At 38.2% G+C, this 24,793-nt stretch overlaps 2 protein-coding genes across 2 annotated transcripts in view; one reads left to right on the forward strand and one right to left on the reverse strand.

The window, feature by feature from the left end:
• The first annotated feature begins 213 nt into the window (after window positions 1-213).
• LOC106539442 (cyclin-J) lies at window positions 214-11,677 on the forward strand. The gene is made up of 5 exons (XM_087702383.1): window positions 214-393; window positions 7,550-7,760; window positions 8,275-8,574; window positions 9,154-9,313; window positions 10,345-11,677. The coding sequence occupies exons 1-5, from the start codon at window positions 214-216 to the stop codon at window positions 10,736-10,738; spliced, it is 1,245 nt and encodes a 414-aa protein (XP_087558509.1). The 3' UTR covers window positions 10,739-11,677.
• Window positions 11,678-16,175: 4,498 nt separating this feature from the next.
• Window positions 16,176-24,793, reverse strand: part of LOC148042419 (protein CC2D2B-like) — a gene marked incomplete at its 5' end in the record, with an annotated part of 46,175 nt that continues 37,557 nt past the window's right edge. Inside the window, 4 exons of the mRNA XM_087702384.1 lie at window positions 16,176-16,603; window positions 20,492-20,669; window positions 22,566-22,624; window positions 23,504-23,626. Coding sequence (XP_087558510.1) covers window positions 16,415-16,603; window positions 20,492-20,669; window positions 22,566-22,624; window positions 23,504-23,626 — 549 coding nt within the window. The remainder of the gene's footprint in view (window positions 16,604-20,491; window positions 20,670-22,565; window positions 22,625-23,503; window positions 23,627-24,793) is intronic.

Consider the following 24,793-nt stretch of genomic DNA (forward strand, 5'->3'; position numbering starts at 1 on the left):
TATCATTATTATTATTTTTCCTTCAGATCCATGACACTGGTTTGAGCAGTTATTTATTTCAGTTGGTTGAATAAGCCTTGGCTGTTGCTGAGGTTCATATATAAAATATTAAGCCATATGATTTGCAAACTATATTGGATGGGGTTTTGGTCCAAGGATGCTTAACAGATCCAAAAGCTGGGGTTTGTTTCTCAAATGCGTGTTGTCTGAACCATGAATGCTTTCAGCTTGATGTCTGCATATCTGGTGATTGAAGTGAAGTTACAAGGGGTTTTCATTAAGCTTCTTTCATGGAATTGTACCAGGAGTCCAGAAAATGTTAGAAGAGAATATTTCTCTACCTCAGGATTGAACTGTGGGGTCCTTGGTACATTTGATGATGTTATGAGTTTGGTAATAAAATATTTGCAAAAAATTTTTTTTGCAATTTTTGATTGCAAAAATATTTGCAATCAAAATCAGAAAGCACCGAGGACACCACAATGTTATTCTCCTTTTCCAACTCTACCTTGTTTGCTCGATATATTTTTTTGGTCTTATCATAGAAGAATAACAAAAATAAGACCCCAAATTGCCCAAAATATCTTATTATTAATGACATCGGCAGCTAATATGCTGCATCACTCAGAATCTTCCTTTGGCTTATGGCAGTGGTTCCCAAACTTGGCAACTTTAAGACTTGTGGACTTCAACTCCCAGAATTCTCCAGCCAGCTCTGAGACATTAAAAACAGTGAGAACTAGAATCTTGACAGCTTTTTAAAAGATACTTCTTAGGATTTGGCAGGCATGTTACTTTCATTGTACTGTGTGTAACATATTCTGCTGTAGGGTAGTGTTTTTCAAACTTTAAAATGTGTAGACTTTAAATCTCAGAATTCCCCCCCATGCAGTTGAGGAATTCTGGGAGTTGAGTTTCAGGGATCTTAATGTTGCCAAGTTTGAAAAATATTGCTCTAGGGCAGTGGTTCCCAAAGTTGGCAACTTTGAGAACCACTGGCTTATTGTGATTGTAGCAATACCCAGTGTTCATCTTGGGCCTTTTCTGGATTAATGACCCACTGATATGTGATACCTGATGGCATTGATTATTGGTAGTTCCAATATACTTCCCGTCTAACAGATATGCCTCTGAAGTATGAATTGCCTTCAAGTCAAGCAACACTCAGAGAAGGTTCACGGTTTCAATTACTGCTACTGTGATTCACGTTAAACTGCTCCATCCTGTTTTACCAACTGTTAAGTGGAACTTAAGTATGTGACTTTTTTCATTGCAGGGAAATAGTGTGAATAAATATAAGAGCAGAAAGGCCCTTGGTAGACTGTCTAACAAGGTAGAATAGATAGAACCGTCTATGCCTAATAAATTGCTTATGTTCTGGAATCATTAACAGAAGATGTAAGTTGTCTTCATGACCCGTCAAAACCGCGTTCCACAAAAGCGCGGTCGACGAAAGCGCGTATGTGACGTCATCACAGCGCGACCAAAAAGATCGAAAAATTGAAATAAAAATTAAATTACAGCAAGCCGATTCACATAAAGGTAAGGGTTAGGGTTAGGTTAAGGGTTAGGTTTAGAGCGTTAGCGTTACGTTTAGCGTTAGGTTAAGGGTTAGCGTTAGGTTTTTCGTTAGGTTAAGGGTTAGGTTTAGGGTTAGGTTAAGGGTTAGGTTAATAGCAGTTAGCAGTTAGACTTATATACCGCTTCATAGGGCTTTCAGCCCTCTCTAAGCGGTTTACAGAATCAGCATATCGCCCCCACAGTCTGGGTCCTCATTTCACCCACCTCAGAAGGATGGAAGGCTGAGTCAACCTTGAGCCGGTGAGATTAGAACCACTGAACTGCAGATAACAGTCAGCTGAAGTGGCCTGCAGTACTGCACCCCAACCACTGCGCCACCTTGGCTCTGGTTAAGGGTTAGGTTTAGGGTTAGGTTTGGGGGGGTTAGGGTAAGGTTTTCGCTTTATTTTTACATTTTTCGATCTTTTTCGTCGCGCTGTGATGACGTCACATACGCGCTTTCGTCGACCGCGCTTTTGTCTACCGCGGTTTTGTGGTGGAACCAGTTGTCTTATACCCAGGTACTACGGTAAAGAATAAAATTGAACTTCAAGGTAGTTTGCGATGGTCGTGATGGAGAAAGCAGAAAATGTTTACTATCACCAATTTCCACTAATATTAGATGTAGACTTAGAATAACTTTATATAAATAACACGGTGGCTCAGCGGCTAAGACGCTGAGCTTGTCGATCGGAAAGGTCAACAGTTCGGCAGTTCGAATCCCTAGTGCCACGTAACGGAATGAGGTCCTGTTATTTGTCCAGCTTCTGCCAACCTAGCATTTCGAAAGCACGTAAAAAGTGCAAGTAGAAAAATAGGAACCATCTTTGGTGGGAGGTAACAGCATTGTGTGCACCTTTGATGTTTAATCATGCTGGCCACATGACCACAGAGACGTCTTCGGACAGTGCTAGCTCTTCGGCTTAGCGACGGAGATGAGCACCACCCATTAGTGTCGGGAACGACTAGCACATATGTCCGAGGGGAACCTTTACCTCTAATGTTTTTGTCACATTGGAATGTACACTAATCAGCATACATTAAAATGATTAAATTAAAATTGATGGGATGTATTAAGCTGCGGTGTGATTTCTTTGGTGTTGAGATCATGAGATAGGTGAGTTCAGCTACTGTGATTTTTCAATAGATTTCTTGCTAGCATTCTTTGTGAATCTGGCCATTGTAATAGTATGGACTTGGTTCAAGGGGTGAGTTTAGGATTTATGGGGTGGAAAATCAGGTATCAGAAGATTAATCTGCCTTCTGTCTTTTTCTTCTGTAGCAATGTTTCCCAACTGTGGCACCTTTTAAGATGTGCGGACTTCAGCTCCCAGAATTCCCCAGCCAGCCATGCCACACATTTTAAAGTCCACACATCTTAAAGTTGTCATAGCAGAGCCGAGGTGGTGCAGTGGTTAAATGCAGCACTGCAGGCTACTTCAGCTGACTGCAGTTCTGCAGTTCAGCAGTTCAAATCTCACCGGCTCAAGGTTGACTCAGCCTTCCATCCTTCCAAAGTGGGTGAAATGAGGACCCGGATTGTTGTTGGGGGCAATATGCTGACTCTGTAAACCTCTTAGAGAGGGCTGAAAGCCCTATGAAGCAGTATATAAGTCTAACTGCTATTGCTATTGCTACTTCAGCTGACTGCTAGTTCAGCAGTTCAGCGGTTCAAATCTCACCGGCTCAGGGTTGACTCAGCCTTCCATCCTTCCGAGGTGGGTAAAATGAGGACCCGGATTGTTGTTGGGGGCAATACACTGACTCTGTAAACCGCTTAGAGAGGGCTGAAAGCCTTATGAAGCGGTATATAAGTCTAACTGCTATTGCTATTCTTTCGTTTCCTGTTAGCTCTGATTGGCCTTTGGAAGAGGAAAGGCTGGTATTGATATTATCTTCCCAGGTTGGACTAATAACCGGGCAGAGGGAGACTTTTTAAAGAATTTGCTCCTGTTTTTTTCTTTTGAGATTTTTTTTTAAGTTGAAAAATGTGCTTCTCAGTATATTCAGTTCTATCGCAAATTCAGTTCTATCGTAAATGAAAACAGATTATTAGCAATGAGGTTGCATTATCCAAGCTCACAGGTTTAGCATTGATAGAAAAAGAAATGAATGTGCTTTATGCAAGCAAAGAAAAAATAATGTATACAGCAAATGAGAGACATCAAAGACAACTGATGATTGTCAAGGCCCACTAGGTAGACCAAACCAGAATATCAACTCCACAACAAGACTGAAACTATAGTTTATTGAGATACACTATAATAATGACGTCTTGCAAAAACTGATTGTCCTTCAACTCCCTCCTTCCTTGTATCCCAGTTAATCAGCGTTGTTTGTTTAGCTCTCTTTGAATATTATCTTGCTTCCCGGGACTTCAACGAATGTTTTAGTCCTCATTCCCAGGATAATAATTTTTTTTGTAAATAAATTTCCCCCCAAGGACTAGAACTTCCGAAACTTTAATAAATTTCAGAAAAAATATAAAATACCAAAAAAGCAAAACTGTCAAGATCACTTCACTTATCCTCAATACAACTATTGGACATTTATTTCTCAGACAATATTTCAAATTTAGTAACAGCTAGCAATGTCTTCTAGTTAATTGTATGCTTTCTTCAAGGAATTTTCTCCTTGGGGTGTCAAACTGAATTTCATTGAGGGCCACATCAGGCTTGTGTTTGACCGGGGGGGGGGCGAGTGGGCATGGCTGGGGGGGGGCATGGGCAGCTTGGCATCCTGCAGCCCTCTCTGCCAGTGAAAATGGAGCCCGGGATGGCCCAAGCTCTGACTTCACTGGCAGAGACACCGCCGGAAGGTCCTCCACTGTTTCCAGGCCAGCCCCGTGGGCAGGGCCGGATTTTCCTATAGGCTAACTAGGCTTCAGCCTAGGGCCTCGAGATCAAGAGGGGCCTCCATTCAAATTGTTAGCAAAATTAAAATTACACTATTCTAAAGACAGTGAACACTAAAACACTGAACCGAAAATAAGGAGAAATTCTACGCATAGGACTAATAAACAAACATAAATATGTATTGGTTAAGATCGTTCCAGTGCCGCGGCAGTTGGGGAGCCCGCCCACGTTCCCGGCACTGGCGGTCGGGCGAGAGGCGCGGCCGCTCCCAGTAGCCGCCCCGTCGACGCGGAGCCCACCAGCGGCCAGGCAGGTGAGGGCGAGGGGGCCGAGCCAGGCAGCTGAGCGCAGCAGGGGAGGCGGCTGGCCTCGCTGCCTTTGCCGCAGAGCAGAGCCGCCCTCCGTCGGGAGGCCAGCTGTATATATTGATATATATTGATATATATCACAATAATGATGTATTTTATTGTCTCTCATGCAATTTACAAACTTAAAAATGGGAGGTGAAAGGGCCTCATAAGTGGAATAGCCTAGGGCCTCTTTTCATCTAAATCCGGCCCTGTCTGTGGGCCAGATCTAAGCACCCCGCAGGCCAGATACGGCCCGCGAGCCTTGAGTTTGATACCCCTGGGTTAGAGTGTCTTGGTTTAGATCCTATAGATCTGAATCTATATCTGATTCAGATCATATTGATCTGAATCAGATCAATGCCATTCTACATTTCACCGTTTTGCTGTAGCTCAGTGGGGGACTGAGATATGTAGATAGGATTACCCTGTACTTAATGTCTCCATCCCCTTCTCTGCCCCACGATGGAAGTGCCACAACCATTTCAGTTGCCTACCCCACGTGGTTATTTCCTGTGTGGTAAAAACAATAGTTTAAGGGAAACTCGACGTTGAGCAACTGTGCCCAAAGATGAATGCCAAAATCCTTATCTTCCTGCAATTTTGTTTTTTCAACTGTTTTGTGGATTTAATGTCTGGGCTGCACCTATTGTTCATAAGATTGAAGGAGGGATTGCAGTGCAAATTCTGGGAATGAGAGCTATACAATTCTTTGTGTCCTTTTTTTAAAATATAAGGGACGACGATTCTTAGGAACCCGAATTCCAACATGATCTTAAAACTGCTCGGGGATCTGTTGTGGTGTAGAAGAGCCGAGGTGGCGCAGTGGTTAGGGGTGCAGTACTGCAGGCCACTTCAGCTGACTGCTATCTGCAGTTCGACTGTTCAAATCTCACCGGCTCAGGGTTGACTCAGCCTTCCATCCTTCTGAGGTGGCTGAAATGAGGACCCAGATTGTTGTTGGGGGCAATATGCTGACTCTGTAAACTGCTTAGAGAGGGCTGAAAGCCCTATGAAGCGGTATATAAGTCTAACTGCTATTGCTATTGCTCAGTTGTCAGTTGTCCTGAATGCTTTTGACAGGCTAGTTGCGGAATATATTTGAAGGTTTTCGACACGGTTTGTGTGTGTTTTGTTTCTCTGTTTTTGTATTGCGCTGTCTCTTTTGAAGTTTGTAATGGATGTGAGACGCCCAGTGTCACTTATGTAAGACGGGTAACTATGCAAACTGAGTGAAGGATAGACATGTAATTTGGATGTAATTGTTCTCGATGCCAATTTCTCCACAGCAGTTTTTAAAATATCTCAATTGGGCAGGGGATTGATTAGAAGACTTCCAAGGTATCTTCTAGCCTTATATTAAATGCTCCATTTATGTGAACTGAGCTTCTTGGTGCTACATGCTACTAGATGGCCATATCTGAGTTTGTTACACTTTTTCTTTCTTTTTATGACTTACAGTTCATTACAATAATTGCAATTAAGCTGCTTAGCAGTGCCAAGATGCCCTTTACCAAAAAAAAGGCAATTTTTTTTGCAGTGGCCAGGCACATATGTAGAATTAGATCTAAGAGAATTTTCTGGATCAGACAGACATAAAAATTCTCGATTGTAACAGCAAAATCAATCCTGGCACATTTAACACTAAGAAACAAATCATGCTTTGAATGGATGGTCCAAGCAGCATCACGAAGCATTCTTAAGAAACCGTAATCAAAATATTGTTGGTTAATGCAAAAAGTTATAGTGATTTGTAAATTTTTATATCATTTATAAACGCTTTGGGAAGGATTCAGAAATGTAGATTATTGAATCCTATTGAAAATGATTGTTAGCTGCTTTTTCCTACAATGGAAAATGAATAATGATTAGTTAACTAATTTTTATATTTCAAAATTCCTTGGCATTAAATATAACACTGCAGTAGTATTATAAAAACATACGTGCAGACGTCTAAACAGAAATGCCTTTCTAATTTCTAAATCACGTATCTCAAGCAAGTGGCTCTTGCCTATATCAGTAATGTTCAGCATTCAGGGTATTCCCTAGTTTGAATATATTGTGTGTAAATTCTGAGTGTTCACTTCCTTAGTGCTACTCAGAGGAAGTGTTCAAAAACTTTGTTTACATTTTTAGTTCAAAGGTTTTAACGTTACATCTTGGACCTTAACTGTATAATATTATAATTTGGGAAAACAAACCAAATTGCATTATAAAACTAAACTCAGATTACCCATAGTTTGCCCATGGTGTGACTGTATCCAATAAATTGACTTTAAATTTAAACATAAACTCCATTTCAATACGAGGTGGGCAGCAATTAAATTTAATAAATAGATTAAAAATAAATAAGGACAAGGAATGCTCATGAACTTAGTGATCATTTACAATTTAACTTGTTATTTATTAAACATGAAACTCGCTTAGCACTGCATTTGAATAAGATTATGGTGCTGAAATTACTGATAGATACAATGCTAGGGGGAAATATTTAATGAAAATACAACCAGATACCAACTCCTTCCATTTGCAACTGGCTCTTGCCTGTATCACTAATGTTCAGAATTCAGGGTATTATCTAGTTCAGTGTTTCTCAACCTTGGTGACTTGAAGTCCTGTGGACTTCAACTCCCAGAATTCCCCAGCCAGCGTAGCTACGCTGGCTGGGGAATTCTGGGAGTTGAAGTCCACAGGACTTCAAGTCGCCAAGGTTGGGAAACACTGACCTAGTTTGCATATATTGTGTGTAAATTCTGAGCACTGACTTCACTGTTACTCTCTCCGTAGGAGCTGAAGCTGCCCTCTTACAAAGGCCAGTCTCCCCAGCTCAATCTGAGAAGGTATTTTGCAGACTTGATTGCCATTGTGAGCAACCGGTTCCGACTCTGTCCCGCTGCCCGACACCTGGCCGTTTACCTGTTGGACCTCTTCATGGATCGTTACGACATCTCCATTCAACAGCTGCACGTGGTGGCGCTATCCTGCCTGCTTTTAGCCAGTAAGTTCAAAGCAAGAAGCTCAGCAGGTAGAAAGAGCCGAGGTGGCGCAGTGGTTAGGGTGCGGTACTGCAGGCCGCTTCAGCTGACTGCAGTTCTGCAGTTCGGCTGTTCTAATCTCACCGGCTCAGGGTTGATTCAGCCTTCCATCCTTCCGAGGTGGGTAATATGAGGACTCAGACTGTGGGGGCGATATGCTGACTCTGTAAACCGCTTAGAGAGGGGTGTAAAACCTTGTGAAGCGGTATATAAGTCGTAACTGCTAACTAGCTAGCTAACTGCTAACTAAAAGCCGCCTGCACCAAGCTGGAAGCAAAACGGGGGCCAGGGGAGGGGCTCATGTGCGTGGATGGGGGCGCATGCGTGCATTCATGTGCATTTTGGGCATTCGTCACTGATCTATAGTAACTGGACCTTCTTCAGGGAGGGAAATCTCCTTTCACAACATACGGTTTTTTTTAATAAAATCCTTCCTTGTGTTCTTAATGGTCTGTCGCCCCTTTTTATGCCCGTCAGGTAAATTTGAAGACAAGGAAGACAGTGTGCCTAAACTTGAACAGCTGAACAGCTTGGGGTGCATGACCAACATGAGCCTGGTCCTAACCAAGCAGAATTTGCTGCACATGGAGCTGCTCCTGCTAGAAACTTTCCAGTGGAACCTCTGCCTGCCCACAGCGGCTCATTTCATAGACTACTATCTCTCGATCGCCGTTCACGAATCCGACCTGCATGACGGATGGCCGATGGTCTGCTTGGAAAAGACCAAATTGTACATGGCCAAATACGCCGACTACTTCCTGGAAGTATCCCTGCAAGGTGCATTGTTTTTTTTTTTAATGGTTTTATTCAAACTCCCCGTGGTTACTTCGTGACCCGTCAAAACCGCGGTAGACTAAAGCGCGCCCGATTAAAGCGCGTACGTGACGTCATCAGCAGCGCAACAAATACGACCGCGGAGAAAAAAGGGCGCTTTAAAAAGCGCTTTTAAAGCAAGCCGATTCACATAAAGGTAAGGGTTAGGGTTAGGTTAAGGGTTAGCGTTAGGTTTAGCGTTAGGTATAGGGTTAGGGTTAGGCTTAGGCTTAGGGTTAGGTATAGGGTTAGGGTTAGGCTTAGCGTTAGGTATAGGGTTAGGTTTAGGGTTAGGTTAAGGGTTAGGTTAAGGGTTAGGTTTGGGGGGGTTAGGTTTAGATTTACGCGTTAATTTTAAGTTTACCGCTCACAGCGTGCTGTTTTCATCGCGCTGTGATGACGTCACGTACGCGCTTTCGTCGAGCGCGCTTTAGTCTACCGCGGTTTTGTGGTGGAACCGGTTACTTAGCTGCGAGAGGAGGAGGAGGAGGAGGGAGTGGGATGGCCTCTGTGTAACTTAATCCTAATCCTCTGTCTCTCCAGATCATGCCTTCTTAAATTATGCCCCTTCGCTAGTGGCTGCTGCGTGCGTCGCTTCCTCAAGGATTATCTTGCGTCTTTCGCCAACGTGGCCAGTGCGTCTCCATCGCCTAACGGCATACTCCTGGGATTTTCTGTTGCCATGCATTGAACGACTATTGGTGTAAGTATTCGGAACGGGTTTTCCTCCCTTAATAGGGTAATACAGACAGTCCACAGTTTTACAGCTACGGTTAATGGCCATTAAGGAGCTGTGGTGGCGCAGTGGTTGGAATGCAGTACTGCGGGATACGCCTGCTGACTGCCAGCAATTCGGCAGTTCGAATCTCACCAGGCTCAGGGCTGACTCAGCCTTCCATCCTTCCGAGGTGGGTAAAATGAGGAGCCAGATTGTTGGGGGCAATAGGCTGACTAATGCATTCGCTGGCTGGGGAATTCTGGGAGTTGAAGTCCAGACATCTTCAAGTTGCCAAGGTTGAGAAACACTGCCTTAGTTGTTCTTCTCTGCACTTCTTCCAAAGTTTCAGCATAGTTTTTGTAATGTGGTGACCAAAACTGGATGCCGTATTCTAGGCGTGGCCTTACTAAGATTTTATTACTTTGGATGGATGAGGTTTTATTTCTTGTAGCAGAAATGCTTACATCGAATCAAGAACTATTGGCCCATTCCCATCAAGCATGAATGAAAAAAATGTTCCTTGTTGTAGCATAATTCTTTGTGTAGGTGTGGGTCACCCATGGCCCAGTTCATCACAGGGCATGCAGAGCCACGCTGAACCACACAGGAGAAAACAAACTCCTAAAACTCCATAACATCCTGATAGTTCATAACACAACATCCTGAGATGTGCCCTACCAATGACGCCCAGGATTTGACCATATATAGACAGAACTTCCCTGAGCAGTAGATTAGAAATTGTACTTTTACAGGCTGTCTTTAATCACATGCTGATTGTTGATTGCTCCTCCTGCCTTTGTCCTATCTCAATAAAAGGGGCTCTCAGACCCCCAATCTGGGTCGCTCCATCCCGAGAAAGATCGTGTCCTGTCTTTTCTCCACATTGGCCTCATGGACGACCCACGGGAACATTACAGTTCCTCTCCTTGTACATGGTTTTGGATGAACTATAGATTTCACCCAGTGTGGTCAAACAGAAAATAATCTCTTTTTTTTTTTTCATTTTAATATTCTAGGGCCCATGATAATGATGTCAAAGAAGCCAACAAACAAAAGGGACAGCATAGCTCTCAACCACCCCGTAATGCTTTATTTCAAACAACCGGCCAACCCGCACCGCAGCACATACCCCATTATATTCAAGCGCATCAGACGTCTCTGCCCTACCTTCAACCAGCGACGCAACAAAACTGCCAGCCAATTATGCCAAGCGGTCGTACCTCAGCCTACCCAATGCAGACTTGCCCGGCTGGTTTACAAGGTGGCGCTCAGGCTCAAAGCCACATGCAGGTTTCGGAAATGCCGCTAGCCGTCCCGATAGAGGTGAAGCCGTGTTTAAACGTCTCCTACAATCGAACCTATCAGATTGCGGGATGTTACCCTTGTATTACTCCATGCTTTGAGAGGTGACATCGGTGTGGCCAGTGTTAAATCAATAATAAAGAGGAGAATTTGGGGTCCTCCTAAAACCTGGGAAGTGGCTGGAAGAGAAACACCATATTTTTCTCCCAAAGGTAGCTCGGTTGCAGAAGCTGCAAGTACAAGAATGTGCCTGCTTGCAGAATAATGGAGGAAGATGGAAAAAAATATATATTTCTGCCACACTGTAGTTCTACAGGCTGAACTTAAAAACATGTTGAGAGACACCTGTCCTGTCTGCAGGTTTTGTCTTCCTGGAAAGATGAAAGATTATACGTGATCTTGATGACGCTTAATCCCTGTGCAGTATTGAGTAAGATACCGAACCGTGAAAATCCACTAAGTGCCGTTGCTTTCCAGAAGATGGAGAGGCCTTCTTCGTCTTAACGAGCAGCTCAATTCTTTTGAGATGACCCACGGATGAGAACTTGTATTTCGGTGGCCTTGGATTAATGTTCTTCAATCTTCTACTTCAAGTATTCTTGCCTTCGCTGAAGCTAGGTAGAGATAAATTATCATTACCAACTCAGGGAATAATCAAAAGTGACTGTGATACAGGATATATATATATCATTTAAAGGGTTACCTCGGGTTCTGTTCTCAGGGTAATTGTATTAGCAGATACCAAAGGGAGTCGAGATGTGGATCCAAGGACTCCCTTCACCTAAATGTGCTTTGCAATGAGACAGGGGAAAAATAGGCAGGTTGTATTTAAATGAAGCCAGTACTAGACCATAAAAAAAATGGAGTTTTGTTTGCAGTTTATTATGCAGCCAACTATTTGTGTCCAAAAGGTTTTGGTGTTTTGTTTTTTTTCCCCTTCATTGTATTGATTTCTGGCTTCCAGGTACAATTGAAATGCTTACAAGAAATAAAGCCTTATTTATGTTGGCCAGAGAGCAGAATGAGAAATGGAAGTTCTCGGACTCTTACAGCACAACTGTATTTCCATATTTCTATTTCTTTGGCCACATCAGCTGCAATTCAGGTATTTTTATAATGTGAGCTAAGCAGTCGTAATAAGGGTGCTACATAATGATCATCAGAAGTGTCTTTAAGTCCTTAAGATTCTATCCTTACCCAAACTAGAATTATTTGAATTAATAGGCAGTAAAGAATTTTTGAGTTTCTTCTTGCCCAGCATTTAAGATTGAGGAGTGACTAATTTGATATACTTTTCTCCAGTGGTCTGCCATCCAAGTATTTAGAGATGACTGAGAATGGAGGTGATAAATGGCTGGAGAACCTGAAGATAGACAGACGTTCCCTAATGAAAAAGAGATCATCCTAAATAGTTTTCATTTAAAGAAAAATGGCCTTAAAATGGCTCTCTTTGAGCTGATCGTGCTATGAGAAGATATTCTTTAATTTGGAGGAGAAGCTATCCTCCGTAGTAATTATTTTATGCCATAATGTGTTTTTTTTGTGTGTGTGTGTGTCTCCTTATAAAAATGAGGAATTTTGAGGGAAAGAAGAAAAGCTTTCTGAAAACATTTTATATACTGGGGAAATGCTACTTCCTTCCTAAGCATATTTTATTATTACTGTATTTGCATGTCTGGGGGGGGGGGAATGGATTAGGTAACAGAATTGAGTGTCTGAGATATCTTCTTACATGATGTCATTTCTCACAATTTCACTTTATGTGGGGATGAAGGACTGCAAAATACTTCAGAAAAGGAATGATACTGATCTCAAATTGCAATACTGCTCATACAACTCTCCATACTTTTAAACTACCTCAATACTATGTTGAATGTACAATTTTGTGGAGACCCATGACTTGAAATAACAAGCACATTGTTCCTAAAATTCTTATGCGTCCTTCGATGTCAGTCCTCCATAAATGAGACAGCAGAGCAGACATCTGAAAATTATCTTTCAGGCCCTTTACACTCAAAACATCAGTTAATAATTAACACTGGAATTGCGGTGGGAGAGTTAATTTGTCTAGTCAAACCAGCAAAACTCACCTAAAACAAATGATCTTATTTAAGATATTTAAGTAATTAGACTTCTTGCTAAAAAAAAAAAATTGATCCTCTATAAGTTTCTAGATTTGTGGCTCACTACTTTTTTAATTTATTATTTAGCCTTTTGAGTTTGTTGTTATAGATTAATATTGGCAATAGAATATGCACTGTGCGACATTTCCTATTTTCTTATACGTATTTGACTAACCTCCACTGAATCGACACACGGCTGAAAATTGCTACTGCAGGAATTAAAATGTGTGTCGTCAAGAAAGAACTACACATTGGGGAAAAAACGAGTGCCATGCACTCTTTTAAAGAATAAAGTTAGTTTTGCGTAACTTGTGTGTGTGCTTTGAATAAAGTTACATTCATAATGAGAGTGATACTGTAATGCATTCCAAGTTTATTTTTGACTAATACAACAGGCATGAAAGAAAACAGGAAAAGTATTTTTTAAGTACTTATTAAAAATCTGAACTTTCTTACTTCATTACTAACCTTGTCTGGGAAAGACAACAGAAAGAAAGAATGGGAAATGATTACTACTGTGAACAATGCTGAATCCATGTATACATTCTGCTGGAATATGGAAAAATGGTTTATTTTAATTATATCAGGCAATACTATTTGCACAGTTACATGCAAGAAGTCACAGAAAACCCATCCCTCTTTTTGAGCAAAGTCCATATCGCGTTGTGCACAGATAACATTACACAACAGAAAGCAATATGACGCCTCATCTTCAAAAATCAGTTCCGTAGTTGGTGCATTCTACCTTAGAATTTAATTTAATTCTAATTAAATCTATAGATAAATGCAAGCACCTAATAGTACATATCTGAAAAGAAATCATTCGGGTATGAAAATTATGTGCTTCATCTATGCTCCAGCAATGTTCAAGGCACCACTTTCAAAGGATTTGTTTAGCTCTGAGAAGTATGTTCAGTAATGTTGGCGTTGGATCATTTGGGATTAAAAATCTAGATACAAGGAAGATATTTTAACCATCAACTATTATTGGCCAGCCAATCAAAGGAGAGTGCTAACATTTTACAGTTAATACACTCTATTTAGCAGCCTCCATTTAGGTATACTGCTTTAAAAACTACATAAATCCCATAATCCCTTGCAGGGTGGAGTCTGGGCAACTAAATGTAGCTAGCAGAGTGTTTAATGGCTGGATGCCCTTCCTGTTGCCAATGCAGAGGTTTTTTTTCAGCAGATATATTCTCTTTGTGCCCAGAAAGAAAAATATCTGCCTCCACATAGGATCAAACTCACAACCTCCTGATTGTGAGGCAAGAGCTCCACCTCTAGGGCACTGTACCACTCTGTTTAAAAACTACATAAATTGTATTTTTAAAATATCTCAATTGGGCAGGGGATTGATTAGAAGACTTCCAAGGTATCTTCTAGCCTTATATTAAATGCTCCATTTATGTGAACTGAACTTCTTGGTGCTACATGCTACTAGATGGCCATATCTGAGTTTGTTACACTTTTTTTTCCTTTTTATGAATTACAGTTCATTACAATAATTGCAATTATGCTGCTTAGCAGTGCCAAGATGCCCTTTACCAAAAAGGCACTTTTCTTGCAGTGGCCAGGCACATATGTAGAATTAGATCTAAGAGAATTTTCTGGATCAGACAGAAAAATTCTTGATTATAACAGCAAAATCAATCCTGACACATTTAACACTAAGAAATAAATCATGCTTTGAATGGATGGTCCAAGCAGCATCACGAAGCATTCTTAAGATTCTTAAGAAACCGTAATCAAAATATTGTTGGTTGGTGCAAAAATTATAGTGATTTGTAAATTTTTATATCATTTATAAATGCTTTGGGAAGGATTCAGAAATGTAGATTATTGAATCCTATTGAAAATGATTGTTAGCTGCTTTTTTCTACAATGGAAAATGAATAATGATTAGTTAACTAATTTTTATATTTCAAAATTCCTTGGCATTAAATATAACACTGCAGTAGTATTATAAAAACATACGTGCAGACGTCTAAACAGAAATACCTTTCTAATTTCTAAATCACCTATCTCAATCAAGTGGCTCTTGCCTCTATCAGTAATGTTCAGCATTCAGGGTATTACCTAGTTTGAATATATTGTGTGTAAATTCTGAGTGTTCACTTCCTTAGTGCTACTCAGAGGAAGTGTTCAAAAACGTTTATATTTTTAGTTCAAAAGTTTTAACATTACATCTTGGACCTTAACTTTATAATATTATAATTTGGGAAAACGAATCAAATTGCATTATAAAACTAAGCTCAGATTACCCATAGTTTGCCCATGGTGTGACTGTATCCAATAAATTGACTTTAAATTGACTTTAATAAACTCCATTTCAACATGAGGTGGGCAGCAAATAAATTTAATAAATAGATTAAAAATAAATAAGGAAAAGGAATGCTCATGAACTTAGTGATCATTTACAATTTAATTTGTTATTTATTAAACATGAAACTCGCTTAGCACTGCATTTGAATAAGATTATGGTGCTGAAATTACTGATAGATACAATGCTAGGGGGAAATATTTAATGAAAATACAACCAGATACCAACACCTTCCATTTGTGCTCTGATCTCCACTAATATAATAAGAACACCATGACATACACTATCAATTGTCTGTGTTATACATACTTCATGAATGTGATACCCCTTTTATACGATGTATCTATTTTAATATTATAAAGCTTAAGCTGAAAAACCTGTTATCAAGCATTTTACAGAGCCAATATAGTATGCCTCTGTAATCAAACTGACTTACTGTGTCCATCAAACCTAAAATCACATTCCTGAAACTGGGACTTGTAAAGAAATTTTTGTCATTGACTAAAAATGTTTGGCTTTCAGAAATCTAAAATTGCCATTTAGCATCAAATGGTGATTAAACAGTCACAAACAAAAGAGAATATCAAATGTTGGGACATTTGATGCAACAGATTTCATTGTATTCTTACAAAGATAAACCTTAGGTTACATCCTATTTCCATAGCCAAACCTGATGAACTTTCATAAGACATTTTTCTTAAACGGCTGGCTGAGCCCATATATAGGAGATTATCTACGTGGATACGTGTGACGCCACAGATGTGATGTTTTTCAGGTTTTATAGTTTGTGTGTTATTATTTTTGAACTTGTTCTTTGTTGCCCAGAATTGTATAACAAGGGAGCAGCCAGATGACTGAAAGTTTGTGAAGGCATTTGTACTCTCCTATAATGAAATGGGTCCCAAGTTTGTTTGGATCCAGAAGTTAAGCAGAGTTGGGCCCAGTGAATAGTTGGGTGAAGGCCAGGGGGAAATTCAAGGCTATAGAATGGGAATTGAAGAATTATTCTAGAATGCAGTAATGGCAAATTTTTATACACTGTTCCCCAAATCACTACATGAATGTTTTACAAAAAGAATTTACAAAAAGACATAAAACTTTTAGATGTTTAAACTCCAGATAAATTTTAGTAGATTTTGTTTCCACAGAAGCAAAAATAAAATAAATCTATTACTTTAGAAGAGTGAAAGAATCAAACAGCAAATAGGGTTTTCTTTTTAAAAAAAAACAATGTTTTTGACTAGTTTCTTATCTACAACAAAACAATTCAAAAACCACAAATACCAATTTCACAGATGCACTGAGTAATTCCTGAAGAGGTTTGTCAGTTACTGCTACTTACTGATGACAAACCAAAGATACTAAGTAGATCCAAACAGATAAAATCTTATTTGGATAAGGATGAACATACACAGCAAGAGCGAATTCTGTGCAGGGAATTTCTGAAGAATGAATTCCTGTCTGATAAACCGCCTCAGTTATTGATGGGATATCTAGGTATGGCATCTGTAAAGGAAATCCTGTAACCTACCAAAAAGAAAAAGAATTTTAAATACATGTTTAAACAGCATCAAATCTAAATAGTTACGTAAAAAAGCTCAAACAACACGCGATGAATGCAGGGTGAAGAGGAAAAAAAGAGGGCTCACAGAACCCTCTACTGCACCTGTCACCAGCTGTCTGGGATCCTTTTCAACTCCATATTTGAAAGAAATCAAAGAACTGGTGAAAGCGTCTCTTTGATGAGGCCTGGTAATGTCAGAACCCTCCAATAATGCTTGAAAGTAAGCTTATAGAAGCTGGGAATCATATCTATCCTGGATATTAGAGGGTTATAAGAATGAGATCTGAAAGGACTTAATGAACTTTGGCTATAAATCATGTAAGAATTAGAAAGGGATGAAAGATGTAGCAGACTGGTTCGAAAATTACAGGAAAGTATAAAGTCATCGAAGTTCTAGAGATTGAGGACAGGACATTATTCACTGTCTTTCTTTGGTTCCATGAAATAACACGAGTGTTTAACTTGTATATCTTGTTTAAAATATTTTAATTTGTCTGTCTTCTTGTTCAAAAGTTGTAAAAGAACAGTGTTATTAAAAAAATACATTATATCTTATATTATATATCTTATATATATATAAGATATATTACTACACACAAAAGATTGTTTGAAGGGTTCAGCTGGAAATAAATCTGGAGTAAGTAGACTGTTTGGCTTTGCAGGAGTTGCCAAGACGATTGTTTTTCTGCTGGTTTCAGGATATCTTTTAATTCCTGATTCCAAAAGTAGGAATCAGTCAATGAAATAGAAGATGATGATGGGACAAGGATGTGTCCTGGCGCAAGAGTTGGGAACCCAAACAATGGCCAAGAACCAAAGTTGTCTGTATTATGGGATGATTAGAAGGCATGGAAAAATATTCAGGGCAAATACTCTGAATCACCCAGGTGAGCAGAAAATTCCCGAGAAGCAAGTGATCCAGAGTAAAAGAAACAGATCCTCTTAGGCTTCCCAAATTCAACTTAATTTGCAATGTTTCTATTTTTTTCATCAAGTAGGTTGATAGTGTTATTCCGTTTTGGGAAGATTATGAGCAACTATGGGGCTTACGTTCATGATTGAATTGCTGAGAGCAATCACCACACCTGGGTCTGAGAAACAGATGTCCATAAGCATTTAGAGATAGTGGAATGCAAGCATTAATTCTAGGACTAGATAATAAGATGTGTGTGATGTGCTATCATTTGATCAATATATTAAAAAAATACTCAGAAGCTATTTGCAAATATCTGTGGAGATTCTCAGTCATCCCAGGTCACTGTGGTCTCAGAGGTATTTTTTTTTTCAAAAGGCAATGAGACTGTTTTTTTTCCTTGAAGAAGAAAAAAAAGCCATTTTGCTTCTCATCCAAGAAGCTTCATCAATTCTGATACCCCCTCCCCATCAGAATTGATGAAGCTTCTTGGATGAGAAGCAAAACATTTTATTCTTCCTCAAGGGGGAAAAAAAACCAGTCCAGTTGCCTTTTGAAAAAGCAGCTTTAAGACGGCTATTTGCAAATAGCACTTTGTGCTGAACAGAGTAATTGAGGGAACTCACAATGTTTAACATTGCAAATGGTTCTAAATAGCTGATATGATGGATAGGAATAGGAAAAGACTAAATGCATCCATGCTGAAATGACTGGTCTAAACAGCTCTCTACTATAGTCAAAGAAGTATTGACGGTGAGTAAAACATACGGAAAATCCTTTCATTAAAATCCCTAACGCTAATGCCTTAAAATGCAATATTGGCCTTAACCCTCTGTTTTCTCACAAGGAAATACTCAGAGTATAATTTATGTAGAACAGACTTGGTTTGAGTACATGCTTCTTCAGAAGTTTGAAGAATGCAGGGTAGATAAGACTGGAGATTGGCAAAGAAGATACAGGGAGGAACATTGAACTCTTATTGAATGACCAATTTGACATTAGTGGTGTTGGAACCGACATTAATGAAACGAATGGACACATTGCTACTAGAACTAAATAATAGCATTTATTGTACAACTCGCACTCTGAAACTGCAGATGAATCTGAAATTCTTGATATCATGGCAGAGACTATTTAGTGTCACAGAAGATATATGAAAGTAGAATGTTTGTAGTTGAACCTCATGGAAAAAATGCTATAAGCTACGATACTGATCATATATGTACGTCATGTTATTTCACAGTGTTTATACTTTTTTGCAAGGAGTAATAAAATTTTATATCCATGGAGCAAGAAGGCCTCTGAGACTAATCATCATAGCACCTGTCTCCCCCAATAAGGTAGTTGGATGCAATAGGACAGTGGTTCCCAAACTTGGCAACTTTAAGACTTGTGGACTTCAACTCCCAGAATTCTCCAGCCAGCAGAGCTCTGCTGGCTGGAGAATTCTGGGAGTTGAAGTCCACAAGTCTTAAAGTTGCCAAGTTTGGGAACCACCGCAATAGGAGGCTGGCAATGATATCAATGTCCTAACAAGGCAGTGGGATGACTCCTAAAGAGAACAGGGCTGAGAAAAGATTGGAGAAATTACTGGCTAATCGTTCGATAAACTGACTATCTCAGAAACATAATTGCGTTAACTTTTGTTTGTATAGTATAACTAATTGGATGAAGGAGATATCAGTTTATTAAGACTCAAGAGCTGATTATGATGTAAATAGAATGAAAAGGGATCCTACTTCCTATGGAGCAAGAGGAATCTAGTTAGTAATACAAAATGATACTGTTCCCTCTTTTGGGGAAATGTCTTCCTTTACAAGTGTTTCAAGGAACAAAGAAATGATAATTGGTTTCCCTTATGTTACTGGGATAGTGAGATGGTTTAATAAGGATTCTGCCATATCAACCTTTTATGATTGAAAGACTGTGGAAAGTAACAGTTGTTTTCAAGCAGCTGAACTTGAGACAACTGGCATCACCTGAAATAATATTAAATAACTAAGACATAGTTGAAAAGAAAGTAGCTTCTTACAAAACTAGAGTGGAACAAATTATTATTTTTTCATGACTCTTTTATCAAACACTAGCAGCCTAGACAAATTTCCAGCTAAGTGTTCCTCTTTCATATATGAAACCATTGGATAAGAATAATTTTATGCCATGTTTTTCTAAAAGGGTTGATATCATACCCAGGGCAAATTCACCAGGGACAAAGAAAATAGTGAAGGGAGTTGATGATAGAAGAAAAGAACAGATAGTGACAATCATCTACATTAAATTATTATTCTAATGGCCTGGAAGGGGGGGTAAATTCGAAAATTGCTTAGAATTAAACCAGCATATCTATTGTAAGTCTGTAAGTTCATGCTTTCTACCACTACTGTTCATACAGGGATAGATAGAGAATACTGTCAAACGCAGGAACCATACTTTTGTGTTAAGTTGTGCCATGCCTTGAAGTGATTAACCAGTGTTCATATTGCTACTCTTTGGGTAACAAAATACTCTAAGGAATAGCCTGAAGCTTATCCTTTCTCAAGCTTTCTCAATAAAAAAAGTTATGAAGGCACCTACCCAAAGACTTCATATGGATAATTATACATTTTTATGGCTCTGTCTTATTCTTGTCTTACTGTTCTGGTTTATCTTATATAGTAATTTAGTATCTGGTTTTACCTCTCACATCTTCTGTTTCTTTGGCCTCATTATCCCAACTAAGAATCTCAGAGCTCAGTTAGTAATCAATTTTTGTTAATGACTGACCACTAACAACCAGGATCCAAATTCTACTTATATTGTGCAAGCAAAATGTGCTTCCATGTGTATAAAGCAAACAATATTTTTTTTCCAAGGGTAGCCCTTCATATCTTATGAAACGTTGTTCGGCAGATGCCCTCTCCCCAAATGAGTAGTTCAGTAACAGTAACAAAACACTAACCCAATAATGCTCTTGAAAAGCCTCCAAATAACTTTCTTCTTTTTCTTTGGTTATATGTCCATTTCTAAGCTCAAGCTTAGGAAGAATTTGTCTTAAAACGCTAGTGCACTGTCGATGCCATCGAGTTGGAAGATGAGATCGCCATTCCATTATTTTATTTTTTAATGTTTTTTCAATTCTGTTTTTCAAAAAAAAAAAAAACAACAACCAAGAGGATGTTTATCATCATTATAGTTACTATACTGTTAATTTACCCACTAGTTAAAAAAAAAACTCAAATACTGTTTTGTGTGAAGAGTCTTTATGATCATGAAACTTTTAAATTACTTTGTGTCCATTTCCTGATGTAATCATGTTTTGAACACAGTATACAATTTGGGAAGGATGTTAATTTTGTTAAGAAAAATTATAGAGCTAGAACAGCTACAGAACAAACTGGGATAGTGAAACACACTGAATGGTGAAAAAAAAATACTGAAAAGGAAATGTTGCTAATACTGTATGCATTGTTTCTCAAATAGCACTGTTAACTGCTGCAATTAATAAAAACAAAAGGGTGAAAATTGAACTTATTCTAAGTTTTTTTATGACCAGCAGATAGAAAGCAGAAAGAAACCAGTATTGGGAGATGGTAAGCAACTGTAATGCAATAAAACATGCATGTACAATAGTTCTGCTTGGTGAGACATAGACTTCACAATTTCAGAGAAGTAGACTTAATGCTAAGTGCCTTTAAACACTGATTATTACTTTTAAATGCCTTCACTTTTTTGTTAACCATCTTGTTCATGAAGTTTGAGGAATGTTGGGGATAGAAAGTGCAATCTAAAAAGAGTATGGATTCCTTTTGGAATTTGCAATGGGAGGAAGATCAACTTACTTTAGTAGTATATATCTTTATTACGGTCAAAGATCAGCGATAGACATTACTTTATACAGTAGATCATCTTACTTAAAAAAAAAAACTTTTGTAGCAGCATGATGGCTGTCCATCTTCCTCTAACTCTGTAACAAGCATAAATGTTCCCACATGATAAACAGAATCAGAAAACCCTGCAGGAATGTCCAACCTTGGCAACTTTAAGACTGTGGACTTCAATTCCCAGAGTTCTTTAGCCAGGTATGCTGGCTGGAAAATCCTGGGAGTTGATGTCCTCAGGTTTTAAAGTTGCCAGGGTTAGACCCACCTGAGCAATATTGGCAAATGAATTGAAAACATGAGATTCAGAGTATAAGGGATTTTAAAATATCTATCATCTATGAACTCTGATGGACTCAAACATATACAATACAATAGCAGAGTTGGAAGGGACCTTGGAGGTCTTCTAGTCCAACCCGCTGCCTAGGCAGGAAACCCTATACCGTTCCAGACAGATGGCTATCCAATATCTTCTTAAAGACTTCCAGTGTTGGGGCATTCACAACTTCTGGAGGCAATTTCTGTTCCACTGATTAATTGTTCTAACTGTCAGGAAATTCCTCCTCAGTTCTAGGTTGCTTCTCTCCTTGATTAGTTTCCACCCATTGCTGCTTCTTCTACCCACAGGTGCCTTGGAGAATAGCTTGACTCCCTCTTCTTTGTGGCAACCCCTGAGATATTGGAAGGCTGCTATCATGTCTCCCCTAGTCCTTCTCTTCATTAAACTAGACATACCCAGTTCCTGCAACCGTTCTTCATATGTTTTAATCATGTTTTTACATTTTTAAATTTGATTATTTTTAACATTTTTGAGATTGCCTAAAATTGCAAAATGGTTGTGTATTCGATTAAAACATCCATTACATAATTTGGTGCATTAGCAGCATAAAAAAATCTCCCAGATCATTATTATATTAGAGGCTGTTTTGGATGATTCTAAGATTATTTTTTTTATATAAATAATGAAAGAGTGTCACTATGGTTGACACTATTTGCAAGGATTAAATACATAATTTGACACTTTTCCTAAAGAATAATAACGGATATCCAACCCAATAGCAATTGGTTCCAAAACATTTTTTTTAAATGATAAAAATAATATATAGTTTGACAGAGTCCCTCAACTTTATAAATGTTATTAATTAAAGTAATTACCTATTTTGTAATTCATCTACCAAACTTCCATCCGTTGCAACATAAAATATTTTTTCTGGCTGAAACAGAACAAAAAGGCAATTGCACAAACACAAGATAACCAGGATTTTGACAGAAATTCTAAGGAAAGGATTTTTTAATTCTGAAAAATGTATGTTTGGAAGATGCCATTCTTGTATTTGGTAACATCACAGATACACACTTGTCCCATTACCTAAAACTCTCACAACTTCTGCTTTACTCTGAATGCTGCTAAGTCTTCATATTCCTTTTACCTTACTATCTCTTCCCTCACATATAGAAAGGAAATTAGAATTTTATTCAGTTCTTCACTGCCAAGGTTTAGGTTCCTGACAGGCTGATTTATTTATTATTTATTCATTAAATTTAAATGTTGCCCATTTCACAGTCAAGTGACTCTGGGCTGATTACAACATCAAAGTAATATAAAGTATTTAAGCATTAAAATATTTAAAATATGACTATTAAATGACTATGTTCTGATGCTGTGATTTAGGCACAAACATGCCATATCCTAACATTCCATTCATTCTCCCAGTAGGTGGAGATATCATCCAGCCCCACCCTGTGAGTGTTGTTTAGACCAGTGTTTTTCAACCACTGTGCCGTGGCACACTAGTGTGCCGTGACATAGTGTAAGGTGTGCCGTGGGAAAAACACTTTATATATAGTCAATATAGGCACAGAGTTAATTTTTTTAACATTTTCTAATGGTGGTGTGCCTCGTGATTTTTTTCATGAAAAAAGTGTGCCTTTGCACAAAAAAGGTTGAAAAACACTGGTTTAGACTAATTTTGTGTTTTGCATTGACAAGGAGAGATCACATAAATTATCAGAGATTTGACACTGCTATATTTATTTAGTATATTTACTATACTATATTTAGTATATTTTTTTTATACTAAAATGTTTCTTACCTGCACAGTTTGTGTTTTTGAATTCTGGAAATTGTATGGAAGTAATTGTTTCCAAAAGCTTTCCTTTGAAATGTCAAAACTGGTGCACATTGGTGAATTGTTTTGTTGAATGTTAAACCAGACCTATAAAATGTTATTTTAAAAATGACTTACAAAATATATTTATATATTTTATATTTTTATAAAACTAACTCTATCTAAAAACATAAGTTTAATATGTTAAATCATTATTTTAAAATAATAGAACATTTTTTATTTGCCACATTTTTAATTTGTAAGAAATTACCAAGAAAGTTGTAATTTGAGTTGAATCTTTATCAGAGGTCTAAAATATAAATGTCTTATTCCTCCTATATTAATTTATATTCATTATACTGTGTTTCACTTATATAGTAAATTTATTCCTTCACAAGGTACAAACCACTTGGTGTTATATCATTCAATCGCTTTCCTTACACATAAATGTAGTTGTAATGTATAATTTAAACATATACATTTTACTAATATCAGCAAAATATGTAGAAATAAAATAGGAAAAAAATATTTCAGTTTAACGGCATCATATTCAGAAAGAGTCACTTACTTGTTTTTTTAAAAAGAATACTAACGTTCAAATTTTAGCTATATTCAAAAATAGTTTTTATTTGCTCAAGAATATTACTAATTCTTCCCATGTACACAAGTATTGTTTATTTTTGAGTCCTCTATGAGTTTCCTATGCTAAGACATTAAAACAAATGTCATATAAAATAGATAATTAAAATGTGTGCTTCTTGTTCAATCTCTTTCTTCTGAATAAAAGTAACTATAATTTTAGATGACATACAACAAAGTGATCAATCCTTTTCCTCCCCATTTCGTCATGTAAAATTTGTTTCAGAAATTTTTGTTTGTAGTAATATCAGTTCAGGAGGTTTGGCATTAGAGGACAGTGCTGGGGAAATTTCTTAGTTCACTTCTAATTGGGACCTTCTAAAAGAAAATGTACACGTTTGTCATGCTTTAGAATTTACTTTATAATATTTGTTCAATGTAACCAAGTTTGACTTCTAACAATAGAAGGCTGGATCTCTAGCCAATGATGTGATGGAAAAATGGTTTTCTGATTCTCAGATTTTCATTATATGTACTGTTCATTCCATGTTGCACTTTATATATACATTTCATCATAGAGCGATAACAAAGCTTTTAAGATTGCAAAATACAGAAAGCTTTTAACTTTTATCTTTTTCTAAATTTAATTATTTTTTGTGACAACCAAAAAAAACCCAATTACTTCAGCTACAAATC

This window comes from Thamnophis sirtalis, unplaced genomic scaffold, assembly GCF_051295495.1.
Source record: "Thamnophis sirtalis isolate CommonGarterSnake01/CBP01778 unplaced genomic scaffold, rThaSir2_p1.2 scaffold_15, whole genome shotgun sequence".
Taxonomy (NCBI): Eukaryota; Metazoa; Chordata; class Lepidosauria; order Squamata; family Natricidae; genus Thamnophis; species Thamnophis sirtalis.